Consider the following 19048-nt stretch of genomic DNA (forward strand, 5'->3'; position numbering starts at 1 on the left):
AGGACACTGATTCTCAAAGGCATGTGCCTTCTTTGAAAGGGAATTTTTGTACAGTTTCCTGGCAGCTGAAAATTGCTGGTCACGCCTGATGGTAAATTTTCTTTGCTTGTTATGTTTATGTCTGAGCTGCATTTTTTTTTTTTTTAATTAAAAAAAATAAATAAATTACTTGCTGCAAATAATTCAGGAGCCACACTGCAATGGAAACTTAATTTTTAAGTTTCAAAAGGCAGGAGGAGGTCAGTTAGAGGATATTATTAAATAATAATAGCTAGATATAAAAAGCCAAGCTGAAGAACTCTTGTCAGCACTCATTAGATTGTGGCTCCCTGTAATCAGGATGAGTGTGGCACCTTGCCACTGTGTTAATATGAGGTTTAATTGACAAAAGCTCCTAATTGCTGTTACACTTCATATCTGTGTCTGTGACAGTCCATAGTCAAATAGCCTCGGTAATGGCTGGCTATTTTTTAAACGATGGTTGTGTGGGTATTTCCACCTAAGGGAGTTCTAAGAAGGTAATTTTAATACTTGCTGTCAGCCTAAATACTGGACATCTTACCTACATTTACCAAAGCATGAAAAAAAAACCAGCTGCAGCTGCTCTTTGGTACATATTGTGCAACAGTACTTTGAAGAAGAACAAATGTTCCAGGATACAGGCAGCATCAATGGAGTTAAAAAAAAAAACCATCTTGCAACTGCTGTAGACACCATATGTGGCATTCGGAACTGCACAGATGTTGCTGTCATATGAGCTCTCTAACACATGTTTTTGTTTGCTAATCTAAGCAGATGTTGCAGGATAAGAAGGAACACTGCAGAACTTTCTTTTTGGGTTTAAGAGGGATAAGCTGTGAGCTTAACACTCAGCCCTTCAAGTGGATCAGGTTAAGATCAGTTGGTAGTAATCTGTGCTTGTGAGGGCCCTGAGTGGTGCTCATCCTGGTGGGCTCTTGTCTAGGCAGCTTGCCAGCAGCAGAGGAATGGAAGGCTTTCATTGCAGTCATTCTTCACTAGGAAAATGGTGAAGGGCTTTTCACTATGAAATGGGACAAAAGTTGTGCTGCCTCTGCAAGCCACTCTGCCAGCTGGAGGAAAGAAACTCTTTAAAAAACAGATTGCTGTTGCAGTTGCATGCTGTGAGGATGCAAGCAGTAGGTGTGCAAGGGAGGTCCAATTCAGCTGTGTGCTTATAGACCCTTCTTATGTTTCATGCTAGTGAGGAAGAGTTCAATTCTAATTCCTAATTGCTAATAAAAAATAAGTTTGTGTAAAATTACTCAATGTAAGGATGTATTCATGTTGAAGAAGTGCTGCGCATTGAGTAACTTTAATATGTGATAAGAGTTAAGAAGCCAACTAGTATAAAACTGAGATGGTTTAGGCTTTCAGCTCTGCATTAATATCCCCAGTGTGTGTACCCAGAACCCTGGGGAGGGCTGTTAATTTCTGTCGTTAAATTAACTTTTACCCAGTGACCTGTGTGCTTTCTTCTGGTAGGAATATATAATCCTGTACTGCACAGCTTGCATCCAAATGGAGGTTTCATCTTGCTCAAGCTGAGTTTTCTTTGCAATCCTATTTTGAGGTAGCAGAGTTTATTTGTAAAAAGTTCATGACTTTTAGTAAGGACTCTGGAGATCTGAATCTAGGCAGTACAGTTTAAAACAGGGTTTTGCAATAAGCCTTTCCCTTCTTTGTATTTACAACATCTGTGGGTGTTTTTTTGATGTGATGGTGTAATTTTTAGAGCTGGGAAGTAAGAATTTCATCACCGATTAATGGTTGGTTTTAATGCTGTTGCTTTCCATTTACAGTCTGTGTCCCCTGAGAACCAGAAATTGTTAAGTTAGCAGCGATTTTTGCTACCTTTCAGCCATGTTCTGCAAAGTAATTCTGTTTAAGCTGTCTGTCGTTATGAACCGATTCCCTCTCTTCCTTTTGGTTATCAAAATGCTCAGCAGTCACCGTGTTTGTTTTGGTGCTAAGCCAGCTGTGTAGTGCCTGGTGCTGTACGGCTTCCAACCTTAAGCACTGCTGTTATTTCACTCACACAGCTCTTTCCACTTCCTGCATCAGAGTTAGGTAGGAACAAGGATGCAGTTAGGGTTTACTCCCTATGAAAAGCCAGGCAAGTACTGGAAGGTTGGCCAAGGAGCTTGAAGTATTTTGGGGATTGTCTGCTAAAATAAAATGACTCAAGGACACAAATAGTTGTTTATTTATGGAAGCTTGAGTCTAAGTGAGATTAATGTGTCATTGAGTGACATTGTTATTGCACATGGGCTTTGGATCATACAGGACAGAGCTGCTGTTCATGATGGTGTTTGGAGAGCACTGATTAAAGGAAGATGGTAGAGATAAACACCACTTGAAATGTAGCAGGTGGGGACAGAAGCTGCAATAGAGGAACCTTTTAACATGCTGTCAGCATACAAACACTGTGCTGCTACTAATTTATAGCAAGTCTGCAAACAACAATTGGTCATCTTTGTTAAACTTAGGGATGCAAAACCTCTTTTTAAAGAAGAGTGGGAAGTATCTGTACTTGTTTGTTGTATCGCACCACTCAGAGAAGCCAAAGCTGTTACATGAACTCATGCCTTGTTTTTTCATCTCTGGATACTTGAAGTGATCCTGGCTCCAGACTGGTACGTGTTATATATTCCAGTCCTCAGTTAGCCTAAATCTTTAGTTTTTATCTTTTTTATTTCCTAAGAAAAGCTTTTATTTGTGTGCAGATGTTTGCTTACGTTAAGTGTTGTAGTGTTACAATACATCACAAAGCTTGGGGCTGCTGAGAATATGCTAACATCCATTCCTTTTCCAGTCTCTTCTAAAAGCTGGACTAAGTACAAGCAGCTTCACTTTTGCAGGCTTTTGATGGCAGCAAACTAGACGTGTAATAAACAGTCTTTACAGAGAGCAATTAGATCAGCATGGAGACAGCCCAAAATATTAATGCACTGTAACGTGTATTCTTAGTCTCTGTCACCAGACCCCAGTATCATGAAGAAGGATGACACCCTGTGGCCAGTTTTCCTTGTAGACATCAAAGCTTTACAGCAACATATTGTCCACATGCCAGTATGTACAGAGTTCAAAAGCTTTGATTTAAAGTTCTTTAGGCAGCTAAACTTTAACTATCTGATCTTTTTAATGCTACTGTTCTATGACTAATTTGTTTAGTTTCCCTGTGCTTCTACAGTAGATCTCATCTGTTTTCTTAAGCTTTCGTGCTTTAACATAAATGTTACTCCAGGGTATGTGCTGGAGGCTACTGGAGGATACTCAGGTCTGTGTAAGATACACCATTCGGTTGTCTCTCAGTGTAAATATAATTAAATCACATCCTGTTGTGGCTTAACAGTACAATGGAATTTTTCTGGTTTTAATAAAACAAAAAAAACACAGTTGCCATTGCTGATCTGTATGGAAAAGGAAACTTGTGGAGTAGACTTTGAGCTTGGAGTTTCAAGTTGTTTTGTGTAGCTCTGCCGTATCAATCATCGTCGTCTCTTTGTCAGCAGCAAGATGCCTTCAGTCTGGGTCGTCCCACTCTGTGCAAACCACAAAATGACTAAGTAGTAATTGAAGATAGATTGTTCTGCTTTGGAAAGGCAACAGAAGTCACCAAGGCTGCTGGGACATGGGGAGGAGCGCCTTTGAACTGTCCCTGTCTGATCTCACAGTCTGAATGCCTGCTAGTAGTTGGAGTGCGCTCTGCTCTCCTGGAGTGTATCTGCTGATCTGGCATCATCTAGAAGGAATCCAGTTTGTGTGCTGTTGGACTCTGCTGAGTGAAATCAAGCATATGAAGAGGAGTGATCAGGAAATTTGAATCAAAACCACACTTGTAATATAAATTAAAAGGTTAATGTAAGACGCTCCCAGATACATGTGATGTATATGCTTGATACACATAGAATATGCAATCTGAGATCAGTTACAGTATTCAAAAGCTGTATAACAGAGCTGGAAAAAGTGCAGAAACAAGTGCTACCATTACAGAAATGGCTTCTATTTAGGAGAAACCAAAAAAGTAGGACTTGGGAAAACAGCTGATTGTAGCCTGTGTATATTACATGGTGAAGTGAAGATGTTGACTTGCTGCCTTGCATACTTTTAGATATATATTTACTTTGTTTTGATTGATTAAATCAGACTGCTGCTTGAATATCCTTCTTGTGTCCTCTGCCAAGGTTGAGAATGCAGCAGAGAGCAGAGATGGTGCAGGACCCATTTGGTTTAATCACCTATGAGCTGCAACTCTTGGAGATGCACCATGATAACATATGTTGGCTGATTTGAGGCAGAATGGGGGATGCGAGGCTTTGGACAAAGTCGAGGAGCAGTAATTATGTGTGAAGTAGAGGCACTTGTAATTACATCCTATTAACGGGACTCTGAATTGCCTCTCCAGATCAACGTGTTGAGAAGACAGCAGCGTATGATCAAAAACCGGGAGTCAGCCTTTCAGTCACGGAAGAAAAAGAAAGAATACATGCTAGGACTGGAGGCCAGGCTGGAGGCTGCCTTATTGGAGAATGAAAAGCTCAAGAAAGAAAATAGCACATTGAAGAGGCAGCTGGATGAAGTGGTATTAGAGGTAAGAGGCTGCAATGAAGGCCTGACTGTAATGAAGTAAGCATAATTTGGTTTGTTTCACTTCTGACATACCTTTGTGTGGCTTCTGTGGCTTCTGTTTTTTCCTTTCTAGAACCAGAAGCTCAAAGTGTCATCTCCCAAGAGAAGAACCTTATGTGTGATGGTGATACTGGCTTTTATAATGTTGAATTACGGTCCACTCAGGTAAGCTGCCTTGGAGTTCCACTTTGCCATATTCCTGATGCATTTGCTCCTGATTGTAGTTAGGAGTGATTTTACTGTGTTTGAATTTTTAGTGTAGGCAGCGTTGTATTGCAAAGCCTTGTATTGTAAAGCCTTGAGCTCAAAGCCTGTCTTCTGTCCTTTATGCTTCTCGTGCCTAGGGGCAGACTCATCTGTATAATGGGTCTTCTTTTGGAGTCTTTCTCAGCAACAAGACAAGAATCTTGTACTTCTTATTTCTCTTGAGCTTGGCGATTTGTTAACCAGTGCAGTGTACAGCATTTTTCTCCATTTATACCTGAAAAGATTAAAGTCTTTTACTGAGAATCCTTTTAGAGTTGCGAGCTTTAGGAGCTCATTTGTTTATTTGTTCCTATGCTCATCTCAGTGCTATTAATTCAAGCTGCTTCTAGCACGCAGTGCTGAAAATCCCTTTGTTCATTCCAGTGCTTTGCAGTGCTGTCCATGAGGTGCGAAAAGCTAAGATCTTACCTTAATATTCTTGGGTTATGAGTCTGGGAACAATGTTGTTCTCCTTTCTTTCCCTCCAGGAGCTTTTAAGTCTTTAAGGCTATTTATTTCCCTCTTATAATCCTTTTGTTGTTGTTCCTTTGTCTTAGGTATTTCGTTGTGAATTTTCAAACCATGCAGATTTATTTCCTCTTATTTATGCATACCTGCCATTAGAGAACAGCTAGACTCATAAACATGTAAATCACATTTTGAGCTTTCCTAGCTCCAACGTCTATGCTGAAGTGAGATGCTACCCAGCTGTTACTGCCTTGTCTCCAGGTTGGCTGAGGTTATGACAGATGTATTCTTTAGCAAGTTAACTGTTATTTTTAAGCTAGGAAATGTACTGGTTTGGTTGACTCTCTTTTGAACTGTGTCAGCAGAGGAGGAACAGGAATAAGACCAGGAAAAATGCTGCATTGCTTCCCACCTATTTTATAGTGAAACCCATGGAAGAGAGAAGATTAAAAGGAGACGTTTATTGCTTTTCTCTGTAGTTGACCTGACTTTGGAATGTAAAGATCTTTTCTATGAAGTTGATCACTTGTTCAAAAGGGGAGGATATTTCAGTAGATTTCTAGCAGTCAGTAATGTCTCTGTTTGTCCTTAAAGCCCATGTCAAACTAAGGGAATGAGATGGGCTAAGTCTGGAGGAAGGCTTTGTTTCTGTTCAAGGTAAACTTCTGAAACGTTGGTGTTTTGTATTTTAGTAACGTTAGTAAATTTGCTAAAGGTGAAATTACCTTTCAAGTATTTGCACTTCTTGCAAATACTGTTTCCTTTCATGCAATGAAATACACTGGTAATTTTACTTTGATAGGGATATGGTTAAAGCAGACTGGTTTTTAGTGCATTTTGGGTTTATCTTCGGATTTTTTCACTATTAAGCCGAAAAATCAGCTTCCTGATACTACGTGATTGCTTTTTATATCCCACCTGCATTTGTAAGCATTAGTGCTCATTCCAGAAACACTGTTCTTGGTGAGATATAAAAGAAGCAGAGATCTTCCTGAAGCCAGCAATTTTAGTTGCATCTCCATTACTGTGACAAGATGGAGTGCTTGAAGCTTTTGGTAGTTGTAAGAGACTTGGATACAGAACAGAAGATGAGAGTGGGAAGTCTTATTGCAGTGCTCTGAAGTTCATGTGTCAGCTTCTCTGCTCCAAGGAGTGAGCGCTGAGATTGATAGCAAGGAACTGCTGTCAGGGCAGACTGAAAGGTCATTTTGTGCTCATTGTTTTTGTAACGACTGGTAACTTCAGAAATGTGACAAGGTTAATTTTTTGACCTATTGGATATTTTGTGAATTAGATAGAGGAAGAAGAAATTCCCGAACGTCTGGTTGCTCCTGGCCAGTGTTAAAGCTGTGTGTGCCAGTGTAACTGCTGAGACTGAATGTGTGGTCTCAATCAGAACTGGATTTAGACAGTGAAGAGAAATGTAACTGCATACTAGCAAGGAGTTACTGTTATCTTCATTTTCTTTTTTATTCCCTTGCAGTATGATTAAGCAATCACACTGCAGTTAAAATACTTGGCTGTATCAAGGTGATGTGAACATGGATTGTGCAGTATCCTTTGGAAGGCTCAGAATGTGGGATGTATAAACCACTGCTTCAGATCTCACTCGTCCCAAGCACATTTTCTTACCTTAGTAGGGGTGTTACTGATTTGTAGCACCACGAGTGAGTAACTGTGATTGCCGTTGTGTTCAGTCTGTAACAAGGGAGCAGTTTCCAATACGCATGATGTTTTTTATCTTAATATCTGTGCTAGCTTATAGTTCAACAGAAGAACTTCGTTTCCTCAAGTTAGTTAGCTGCAGGGTATGTAATTTCTGTGCAGTATTCAATTGGAGAGGAATCTGATTTGAAGCTTTGTGAGATGGTCGCTGTTTCCTCTGTGTCGGAAATTATCTGCAACCTGTATGGAGGCACAACAGCGTTCAGGCACAAAATGTTTTGGTTCAAACATATTAGCAGTGAATATTGTTTTATTTAAAACCAACGAACCATTGCAAAGAGAGAGTGACATCCGAACAAAGCAGAAATGTGGGAATTTCACCCCCTAAACTCTGCTGCAGATTTTGTGATTGTCTTAGTTGGCTTTATTGTAAGATACTTTGCAGTTTCGTAATCGGAAGTGATGGGGTTCTTTGAAGGCTGGAGGTAAAACAAAGGAACAGATATAGATTTTCTACTTAGCTGTCTATTTCTGTCAAATCAGAGAAGCCAGAGAGGTGCCCCTGGTCAGCCCTGCAGACCATTCTTGGCTTCCAGAGGGCCAGCAGAAGAACCCCAGGTAGTGCTTCCTTCCTGCAGGGTGCACGGCCACTTGTTGACTGTTTGTTAATGATGAGATGTCTGGGATGCTCCGTGGAGGACTCTGAAGATGATTATGGGAAGCGGTCCGGGACGTGGCAGCCTTTGGCAAAGGAATTTAGCACATAAATTCTGCTGAAGCAGAATGCTGCCTGCTGATGAGTATGTTATGTGTGTAGGTAATCTGTAGCGTTGAACTGGTGAATAAGAGAGTGGTGCAGGAAGTCTGGCAAGGAAACCAGTGCATCAGCCCCAAAATACTGCTTGAGAATGTTGGAAGGAGAATCTAGTCTAGTTCTCACAACCAGTGACAAAGAAGCATTCTTCATTCTTGGAAACGGCACCATGTTATCTCTGGTAAAGAATGTAATCTAAATTCAGTGAGAATGAGAAATTAATACTTTCTGGTTATGGAAGTGGGTCTTACAGAGTTAACTGTAACTCTCCATTATATTGTACAGCATTACTAAGCTATTCTAAGATTGTTTATATTAAGTATTAGTATAGAATCTGAAACTTTGAATTATTAGAAGTAATTTAGTGGGGATTCTATTAGTGAAAGTTTCAACATTTGCTTTATACGAGATGAAAGGTGCACAGGAATGTCTCATCTGTGTGTCAACAAACTATTCTCTAATCTTTGCAAATTATTTAGATTTGGATGTAACATATATTAGAAATTTCCTTTTATTATTACTTCAGAATGATTGGTGAGGTGCATGAAGGGAGAAGGGTGCACTTTGATTTCATTCCTTAGAGAGGTCACCCTTTTTGCCTCAGCCTTACATACCATGAGGTGCAAGGCAGAAATTGGCAGCCTGCAGTGTTTGCACAAAAGGCAGTGAGAGCTCAGGCTTTGGCATGCAGCTGGAGCAGGAAGCACGGCAGCTGGAGGCAGGTATCTGCCCTTGTGTTTGCCTTCTGCAAGAGGGTGCCTTGGTCAGCATTGTCAGGTTCTCAGCTGGCTTTGTACCCTGAGAGAGTCCTGACTTCTGGCATTTAGCAGCATCTGGTTAGCTGTGCTTTTTTTATTGCTCACCATAGGAAATCTGAAGGTTTCCCAGACTGGTGATTTCCATATTGCTGTTAGAGCATGCCAGGGTACTAACCAGATCTGAGAATGTGTTAAAACAATGCTGAAACAAATAGAAACCAAACACATGTGCTAGTCTAAAGAATCCACATATTTATTTTAGGAACTGTTTTCTTTTATTTTTTACTTCTCTGTTCCCATTTGAGTATAAATTATTTTGTGCACTCTTTTGAATGCAAGTTGTAGCCCTACTGGTAGAGGCAGCAAACTGCTGACCTTCTTTCTTTGCCATAGGAACAAAGAAGTAGGAAAGGGAGAATGGCTGCCAAAGATGAGTTCACTGCATTTCTGCTTCTTGAGGAAGCAATGCCTGTAGGCCTTGCTTGCTTGTGGCCCTAGCATTGCTTGTTTTGACTGTGTTTTCACATTCAGCTAGATGCTTTTTCTTTCACACCAATCAGTCTGCTTGGATTTGCATGGTGATCATCAAACTACAGGTTTAGAACGTTTATAAGGACATCCAGCCGGCCAGAATGTCTTAACTACTACTTCAGATATTTAGTGGGCAGAAAAGAAAGAAAAAGACAGAGTTGGAAAGAAGAAGGGCAGATCTATGAGGAGACTGGAACCAGGGTGGGGAGGTTGAGAAGGTGATGTGGGTTTATTTTTTTGCTTACAAGTCAGCCATCTCTGCATGCCTGGAATCCCTTTCAAACAGGAAAACAAACTTGATGATGTAACCAAAAATTCTTAAGCTGTGTTTGGGATGGAAGATGACCGAGGTGGTGATTGATGCAGCTAAGTAAAGCTTCTGCTTCAAAATCTCTTGTGTCCTGTTGACCTATGGCAGCTGCACTAGAATTGCTGGGCTTTCATAGAGGTTTTGATGCAACTCCTCCCCGGAGTGTCCTGATGGGTTTTCCTCTGCTTTCCAGATCTATCCTGGAAACTGAATAAATCTATTTATAGTCCCAAGCCACTGAGTAACCTGCAAATAAAGGCACCCGCCTGGGTGGCTGGGAAATGGGATTTGTCTGCTGCTGTTGCAGTCTGCAGCGTGGAGAATCAGTAGCTTTCAGTTCTTGGAAGTCTTATGGGTGTGTCTCATTCGTGTTCTGGCAGCACAAGCATTAGGGAGAAAACAGAAGTAAGGTTAATCATCTTCTACGAACAATGAGGAAACCACCCAAGGGTAGTTGAGCTGCATGCTACCGCGTCCTGCTCTTTGTAAGCATGAGGCAAGCAAAAAGCATAAATCTTTGCCCATTGGGATGGTGTCCTGCCTAGCCTGCAGGGTTTTGGTTGGTAGTGGTATAGCCTCCGAGCTTTCAGAGTGCACAGTTTGGGGGCTGCTGGAAGTACCATCCATCAAACATACTTGTGTCAGTGTCTGCGTGGCAGAGCCTTTACTTTAGCTGAGCTATCTGAAGTTAATGCGTGGGAGAGCAGGATTACTCAGAGGTTTCATGCATTTAGTGGTGGTTTTGTGAACAGTTGCTATTGTTTGAGCCTTAGCACTGGGCTCCCTGATTAAAGAAACAGAGCCGTCTTACAGCGAGCAGGAGCCTGGGGAGCTGCTGCATACCTCAGTGATGGGATAGTGGAAAGTCAGAAAGCATTTTGGTAGTTCCCTTAAACCACGAGCTGTGTGGGCAAAGGAGTTAGTCTTGTTACCACTACACCACGTGTAATGGTGGAGCTGCATGTTTCAGGTTTGGCTGTGCACATTCCTCCCATAGAAGCCAGTCCTGGGCTGAGGTCTTGCTGTGGTCTGCTTCATACTCCCATGCTGCCATAGCACTCAAGCTCCATGTTATGGTATGCTTTGTAACACCCCAAATGTCCACTCAGAGCAGACTAAAGCCACGTGTCTGTCACCTGCCATAAATGAAAAGCAATGGCTAGTAACTGCAAGAGAATGTTTGCTTCTGTTGTCCTAACAGGTCTTCCCAATGGTGTGTGCTCATTCCTGACTCCATCTCAGCACTAAGTTGAGCAGATTACTTGAAAAGATCACTTTTAGATTAGTGGAGGGTCATTTCAGCCAGGTGTCTTGTCTGGTCAGTGCTGTCTTCCCACTGTGCTGGTGGTGCCTGGTCAGCAAGTAGAGGTGGGCAAGGAGCATTAAGTCTTGTACCCATGCCCTGTGATTTCTGTCAGCTTCAGGCTGGGCAGTGGTCTCTGGACTTGTGCTGATCACTGAAGCATCTAAGAGATGGCCAAGAACAGAAAACCACAAGTCATGGTCTGTACAGCAGATTGAGTTTCTCACTCCCAGTTCATCCAGTCCTGGGCTTCTTTGCACACAATGAAGAATGCTTCTAAAAGAATGTGGAGCTCCTCAAGTGTTTTAGGAGACAAAGCAGAAATCCAGGAAGACATTTATGGCTTTAAGACCCTAAAGGAGAAAAATCATCTTTGATATTTGTGACAATGGAAGTGCAAGTTTCAGTGCTGAGCTGAATGTTCATTTGAGTTGGAGATGGCCCAAAACTCAAACACTCCTGTGGTACACCTTTGCTCGTGTTGGAATTTCTCCTTCAGGAGTGAGAAAAATAAAGAGGAAAAGGACAAGCTGGGAAATTTGGATGTAAGGTTTTGTCCCAGACCTCTCAGAGTCGTTCTGAATGTGTTGGTAGCTTGAATAAAACTGAATGCTCTGGATTTTCTTACAGACTACAACTGCAGGAAGTGATTCCTTCCTCCTCCTCCTGCTGATCACAGCCACATGTTCATCCTGGCAGAGCAGTGCCTTGGGCTGGCAGTGCTCCCTGTTTACCTTGTCCTGCTGGTGCAGTCACAAAGCCTGCACACGATGTCAGACACTCACTGATGCTTTCCTCTTTTTTCCAGCAGTTCATCTGCTGGGGCTGGGGAGTGAAGTTTGCAAAGGTTTCACCCTTGATTAATGTTGAATTGCTTTTTAAAGAAAGCAAAACCCAAAAGCACCCAGACACTGCACCTCCAGTTCCAATGGCTTTCCTCATCCTTCGCTGCTGAAGAGAGAGCCGGCCTCCCCTTGCCAACCTAGCACTTGCAGAGGGGAGCTCTGGAGCAGAGTGTAGTGCCTTGCTGTTTTGTCAGAGCACCCAAGCAGATAAGTGGTTCCCTTGCTTACAATGAGAAGTGGGAAAACTCTCCAGATAGCATTTGGTGTTGTCACAGCCTCGTCTGGAACCAGTTAGGGAGAAGATGTCGTCTTCAGTTGGTGTCTCCTAGCATTATCAACTTTACCCTGTTGGGAAAAATCCCAGCTCATATTCAGAGACAGTTCTGTCCCCAGAAAACTCTTTGTTATGATATCACTGTTGGCTTTTGTCTAGAAATTGCTGTAGAACTGAAATGTCAGTATTGAAAACTTGAAGTGCATAAGGGTTGTTCAGCCAGAATTAGAACTGAAATTTAGTTCAGGCTCTTGGCAAGGCTTGCTTTTACATTTATCAAACTGACATTCAAACCAAAGAAGTAAAAATACAGCTAAAATATCAGGTGCTATTGGCTTCTTGGAGAAACCGTGACAGGAGGGTTGCTTTTCTTTCCCTCCTATGATCAAATTTATCTACACTTCTGAACACACATCTGCATGAGTTGTATTTAGTGGGTCATTCTTATTATTTTTTTTTTCCTTTGGATCTGATTTTGCATTTTAAATAAAACGACAGCTCAGCCAGCTTGGACAGAGTGTTTGTAGCTGTGTGAAAACCCTTTAATGCCCAACGTATCTGGAATGTCCATATGCAAGCTGCAAAGATTTGATAAGCACTCAGCATGGCCAAGCAGAAAAAGGTCCTGTTTCCAGCCTCCAGCTGGTCATCTCCAATAAAGCCACCTCTCAGCCTTAAGCTTTCTTGACTTCTAAGCTGGGACAGCAACTCATTTCCTCCAAGCAGCAGAACTTTCTCACAGCAGATATGTTGGCACGCTCTTTTGTTTCCAGGTTTTCATCCTGAGGGCCAACAGAATGAAAAAGAATTTCCTTGCTTCTCCTGTGTGATACTGAAACATTTTTAGCTGAAAATGCTATTTTTTAATAAGTTTTTTTTTCCTGTTCCAAAGGGGGTATTGTCTACCTTCCCTTTTTTTGTTGTTTCTCTACTCTATGGCATATTCATAGGTGCTCAACACTGACTTCATCTTCACCCGTGGTGGGGATATGGTCTGCAGGCCCTTTGTTTTCCAGCTTGTTTTGCTGCTGTTCTCTGTAGCATGTGCAAAGCTCAGTGTGCTGAAGGTGGGCAGGTATTTCCAGGTGTGCCACTACAAGAGATATCCATCCTTCATCCTAGCTGCTGAAGTGCTCTTTGGTCATTAATGTTGCTTTTCTCACCCTAATCAAAGGAAGATTGTTTCTGATGTCATACACTCACGTACCTACTTGGCAAGTCTTTGGGAATGAAAAGTCAGAGGAGGATGTAGACTGTTACCTGCATGACCACTCCTATCTGTTACCTGAAGATGGAGCCCTGTTTACAGGCATGCTCTGCAAGTGAACCTTTGTGGGAGGAAGGAAGGAAGGAGACACTACATACTAGAACAACAGAATCTTCTATTCTAATGGGAAAATCTAACAGAACTCCCTAGATAAGTCAAAAATGGAAGACAGGCAGTATTTCATGTTGCAATGAGAGGTTCTTACAAAAAATGATGTTTCTTTTAGTATTGGGTCATTAGCACAGTCTAAAGGAGCGAGGGAGGGTGTTTTTTATTTGAGATTTGGTAAAGGTGCTTTTGGTCATCATCATCCTACAAATAATGAATGGGATAAGGGAGGCAAGTGTAGCTTAAAGCTTTGCTGTGTAGCTTAAAGCTTTGCTTCAAAAGAAGAAAATAATAATAATAATAATACTATAAATAATAGTATTTTACCCTCAAGTTGTGTGTGTATGTTCTGAGAATTGGGGCCGTGCTTTTTGCCCGTAAGGACGATAAGAGATTTTCTGTTCTTCTCCTTTATTTCTTGCTGCTGAAGAAACCATCTTTCATGTTGAAACATCCCACACTTACAAAGGTGAAATTTTGAAGCAAAGCTTACAGTGTCTTTCCCTAGATTAAAGCTGACAACAAAGTTAGGGGGGTGTGTGGCTTTGAGTGGCTGTTGAGATAAAATAGCTAAATGAGGAAAAAAGTGAAGATTACCTATAATTGCAGAGAGGTGCGTATCTTTTTCCTTGGTGGACTTGGTTTGGATTTCTCTAGTTCTGTTGAGCATCCGGAATGCATGTTATGTGTGATGTTTCACCTTAGACTTGTTACCTCCATTAGCTGAAACCTGTAACAATAAAAATTAGCACTGCTGAACTGTCTTGCAAGGAAGGAGGAAGAACCATTATGGAACAAAATGCAGATTTGGTATAAGTCTTCTGATTTGGTTGTTAACAAGTTTGAACTGGGGAATGACATGGCAAGTTTCTCTGGTTTGAAGTGTCATTTTGAACAGGAAGGAAGAGAAGCAGGACAGAGTGAAATGCCATACCCAGCAAGTTCACCAACAGCGGTCATCTCATTCACTTGGAGCTGTAGGGAAACAGGTTGTGGGAGACTGTTGAAATGTTCAGAGCTTCTGTGATGGATGTTTTTGGTTTCATTACAAAAATTCTGTAAACCTGTATCTGTCAGGGCTCAAAATTAGAGTAGGGGCCCCAAACCACTTCACAGATAAAAGATTTCCAGCAGGAATGTGTGGCATCCCTTTAGGTGTCAGCCTTAATTTTGAGATCTGATCCTGTCTCTAGGTGCTGCCAGCTGAACCAGCGCTTCATTGAAAGTGAAGGAACACAGTCTCATAAAATTGAGTAGGTCATGGGGATTGGTTCTGTGAAATTGGGTAGCCTGACATTGGCGAATGCACAAGGCTATGAACAAGCCATCCAGCTTTCCATTCTATGCATTAGAAGCAATGAGACTTCTGGATGCTAGTGTGCATGTACAGTAAGGAAGCTGTCTGTAAATACTCTCCTGCTCACTGTCCCTTCCGTGAAAACAGCTTAAAGGTTTCTGCTGCTTAGGTTCTGTGCTGCTGCCTAGAAACCTGAGGCAGTCCAAGCAACATCAGCATGTATCTGGATTGCCCTGGCTTCTACAGCTTTGCCAAATGTGACACAAATACTCATGAGGAGACTTGGGTTGCTGTTTACAGGACCACATGCACGCTGGCAAAATAGAGGGAGTGCTAGGAGCAAGGTCTGCAAACCTCCTGCTTGGCTGGGGACTATTTAACCTCCTGTCCTTGCTAGTTTTTGTTTTTCTTTGTTATTACCATTTGCATTCATTGCCTGTTGCAGTGTGATGCCATGTAACAAATAGGAAAATAAGACCTTCCCCTGTAGGGTTTATGCTCCGCTACACAGGAGGGATGGGGCATGAATCAAAATGTACTCTGTAAGTAGTGATCAACATGCCTGGCAAGGTCCTAATCGGCATACTGGGGTCCCTCATGCATTTTGGCTGTGTTGCTGCTGGCAGTGCTCTGCTGTTGTCGGCCAAGAGGGTTAGGGCTTCATTTTGATGTGTGTTTCAGGAAGCAGCCGTGTTTGCAGAAGAGTAAAGCTAGCCTCTGGGAAGGACAAACTGAAGTAGTGCTTTTGTGCTTACAGGATTTCTCACTCATAAATAGCCCTTCTGAACTAGGATATCATCAGTCTCGTGTAACAGTTGTCTTGTTTTTCCAACTCACATTTAAAGTTCTGTCCTGCTTTGCCTCTTGAGCAGCGCAGGCACTCTTATGCTGCATGGCTGCCTGAGCAGGCTCCAGGAGAAGATGCTGCAATCAGTGCAAAGTAGACTAGATAGGCAGGGTACATGGGACCATGCATCACTGCCACTGCATTGTCAACCCTGCAGTTGTCTGTAAATCCACGTAGAATTGAGCTTCGTGTACTACAGCTTTGTTGAACATCTGGCATAATATTCCAAGCCAGCAGCTGCACAGGATTTGGGAGCTGTATTTTCTTTACATATTGTACTTGTATAAACTATGTAAATTGACTTTGAGGCTGATGAAAGTGGAAGTGTGGAATACTTTCATTTGTATATAGGTAATTTTCTTATGCCTGCAGATCTAGGTTACAGATTCATTTCAATTTCTTTAAGTAAAGTTTAAGAAAAGAGAACCAGAGCCTGTACCAGGGGGGTTGGAGCTTGATGATCCTTGAGGTCCCTTCCAACCCAAGCCATTCTATGATCAAAATCCTTCAAGGAAGTAAAACTGAATAAGGGAACAGAATTGTTTTCTCTACTAGTGCTCAGAGTGATAGACTTGCAGATCCTTTGTATGTAAGGGATATGTCTGTTGTGTTTTCCAGTATATTTGAAAAAGATCCCAATGGAGTTGATTCCACCGTGAGTTCCAACCACCGGACCAGAAATCTCCTGGAGTTCTCAGCTAGCAAGGAGCCCAGCCCTGCTCACAAAATACCCATTGACATAATTTCTGAGAAGATTAACAGGTGAGATGAAGACTTTTCGTGTGCTTTAGGTGGCAGAGATCAATGATGCTTTTTCAGCTCTTCTGTTTGATTTTTTTGCCATGTTTTTTATTTTGGCTTGTGTGGTTAAGATACGTCTTAGTATCTTTTCTTTCTGTTCAAGCTGTGGTGCTTAATTTCGTAGTTACTTGAGTAAAAATCGGAGAAGTTAATGGCTGAGAGTTCTCTGAACTTAACTAGTACTGTACTTCTTAAAAAAAATCTGAGTCCAACCTTATGCTTACCATTATTTAATTATATAGTTGCTTTAAAGTTCCTCAATCTCTAGCACTCAATGCATAAATGAAAGTATAATTGTCTCCAGACTGAAGTCTGGCTAATCCAGCTCATGTTTTCCACTTATAGGATCTACCCTATCAGATTGTCCCTTTCAGTAGAGTATTTTGGCTGGTTGAACAAAGCCAGGCACAGATGTGCAGAAAGGTTTAGTACTACCATGCAGAAAGACGACAGTAAATCACAAACACTTTAACGCTGTAGCCATGGTGAGGGCTTTGTGTCCTGTGTGGCACGTTTCAGACCATAACTTACGTGATGTGGTTGTAAGTAATTCTTCTAGGAGGCTGCGCTGGTGCGTGTGTACCTCCTCCCCTTCTTTCACCCTGATTTTTGGCAAGCAGTGAGCTCTTTGCTGCATGTTCTCCTTTATCACTTTTAGATACGGTAAGCAGGAGAAGCAGATGAGGAGAAAAAGGTAGGGGAGCAGGATGTGAATAAGTCTTTCATAAGGTCTTACAACTGATTTTTTTAGCCTGTAGGAGCTAAGTGTCTGTCAAAATTCATGACGACTAAGGCTGTTATACCTATACCCTCTCAAGGCAGGACGTTATGGGTATTTGGTGATAAACAGTTAAATCACTCAAGTAAACCAGATAACGAGGGGAAAGGAATATTATTCTTTGTTTCGTTACTGAAAGTTCTAAGAATTTTTGCATTGAAATGCATGTTCTTTTTCACATTTTCTGAAAGCTAAGCCAGCTGCTGGAGGCTGTTGTAGATGTTTGGGAAAACAGTCCTCTCTGCTTGGCTTTAATATAGTTTCTGGCTGCTACAATGTCATATAGTTTCTATTCTTTCTATCTGCATGGTTTAAATGGCTAATAATATTCGTGTATTCCAATGGCAAATCCTTCATAGCTCTGGAATGAAAGAGAAAGTTGCCTCTGCTGAGATCTCACAGTTTGCATCTTATGATGAATATTTTATGGGCTGCAATCCTTTTCAGTATCTGGCCTGTAAGGGAAGAGATTTTGGAACTGCTAATGCTCATCTCTGTCCCGTGTTGAGAGCTACCAGACTCTTCTGGGGAGCTGACTAAGACCACTGTATTCATCAATTTTAAAGGTTTTATAGGAGCAGCCATAGCCTTTGTTTTACCTTTGGTTTACCAGTGGTCATTTTCTTTTCTCTGGGTTTGCTCAAAGTTCCATGGAAAACTTCTAAGGGTATCTTGGTATCTTTCTTTTCCCCAGATACGATAATTCTGTGTCTGACAACAAAGCATTGATGATAGTATCAGAAGAACCACTGTTGTATATTACACCTCCACCACCACCCTGTCAGCCCCTGATCAACCGGACAGAGTCACAAAGGTGAGCACATGACTTTTTTGGAGCATTTAAGCTACCATTTAGGTGAGTGGACAAGTGGCTTTGGGCGATGCTGTTCTTCATTCACATTATTCATCCAGTCTGTGAGCAATGCCTCTGCAGGTGTCTGCACTGTCCAGTGTCTACTACTATGGAGACAGGAGATCCACTCTAATCTTTTTAATCTTCTGATGCTTTTAGCAATGATTTTCACTCAATATTCTCAATGGTCACTTAGCAATAACTGAAAAACAGTTTGCTGGTTGCCTGGAGGTTTTTAATGACTTCAGAAAAATTTCGTATGTGGAAGCATTCACAATATGGAAATCACGGCCAACTACTAAGCACATCTATCATATATATGTAAAAGATGGTCTCCTACCCTTCAGCTTCTGATACAAGCAAACTTAACTTGTCATTGCAGATCTGCTTTATTTATTGGTAGGAGATACTTAGCTCCATTTTTTTTTTCTGAAGAGAAAATGTAATTTCTCTAAATTTAATTCCATTGTGCTTTGTCCTTACTTCCTTAAATTTGTTAGTGATATTTTAGCTTTCTTAACCAATCTTTAATCTAGATCTGAGAGTCTTTTGATTTTAAATTTCTGTAGTCTTTCCAGTAATTTCATAGAATCATAGAATCACCAAGGTTGGAAAAGACCTAAAAGATCATCCAGTCCAACTGTTCACCTATTACCAATTGCTCCCACTAAACCATGTCCCTCAAAACAACATCCAGTCTTTCCTTGAACACCCCCAGGGTCAGTGACTCCACCACCTCCCTGGTTAGTCCATTCCAGTGCCTCACCACCCTTTCTGAGAAGTAATACTTCCTAATGTCCAGCTTGAATCTCCTCTACTGTAGCATGGAACCATTCCCTCTGGTCCTATCACTAATGATACAAGAGAATAGACTGACTCCACCTCACTACAACCTCCCTTGAGGAAGTTAAAGAGAGCAATGAGGTCTCCCCTGAGCCTCCTCTTCTCCAGGCTGAACATTCCCAACTCCTTCAGCTTCTCCTCATAAGGCCTGTTCTCCAGACCCCTCACCAGTTTTGTTGTCCTCCTCTGAACACGTTCCAGGGCCTCGATGTCTTTTTTGCAGTGAGGGGCCCAAAACTGGACACAGTACTCAAGGTACGGCCTCACCAGTGCTGAGTACAGGGGAATAATCACCTCCCTGCTCCTGCTGGCAACAAGAATTACTGTTCATCAGGCAGAAGAAAATACTGCATCTGCTGTGTTAAAACATCCATAATTCCAATGTTTTAT

The 19048-nt window shown here is 41.7% G+C and overlaps 1 protein-coding gene across 2 annotated transcripts in view; it reads left to right on the forward strand.

Moving 5' to 3' along the window:
* The window catches only part of ATF6 (activating transcription factor 6), a 69312-nt gene that overhangs the window by 6289 nt on the left and 43975 nt on the right, over positions 1–19048 (forward strand). For both annotated transcript variants that reach the window (XM_015869466.2, XM_015869467.2), the window contains exons 8-11: positions 4427–4612; positions 4724–4815; positions 16002–16145; positions 17657–17776. In XM_015869466.2, the coding sequence (XP_015724952.1) occupies positions 4427–4612; positions 4724–4815; positions 16002–16145; positions 17657–17776 (542 nt within the window). The remainder of the gene's footprint in view (positions 1–4426; positions 4613–4723; positions 4816–16001; positions 16146–17656; positions 17777–19048) is intronic.

The sequence above is a fragment of the Coturnix japonica genome, chromosome 8 (genome assembly GCF_001577835.2).
Source record: "Coturnix japonica isolate 7356 chromosome 8, Coturnix japonica 2.1, whole genome shotgun sequence".
NCBI classification, from domain to species: Eukaryota; Metazoa; Chordata; class Aves; order Galliformes; family Phasianidae; genus Coturnix; species Coturnix japonica.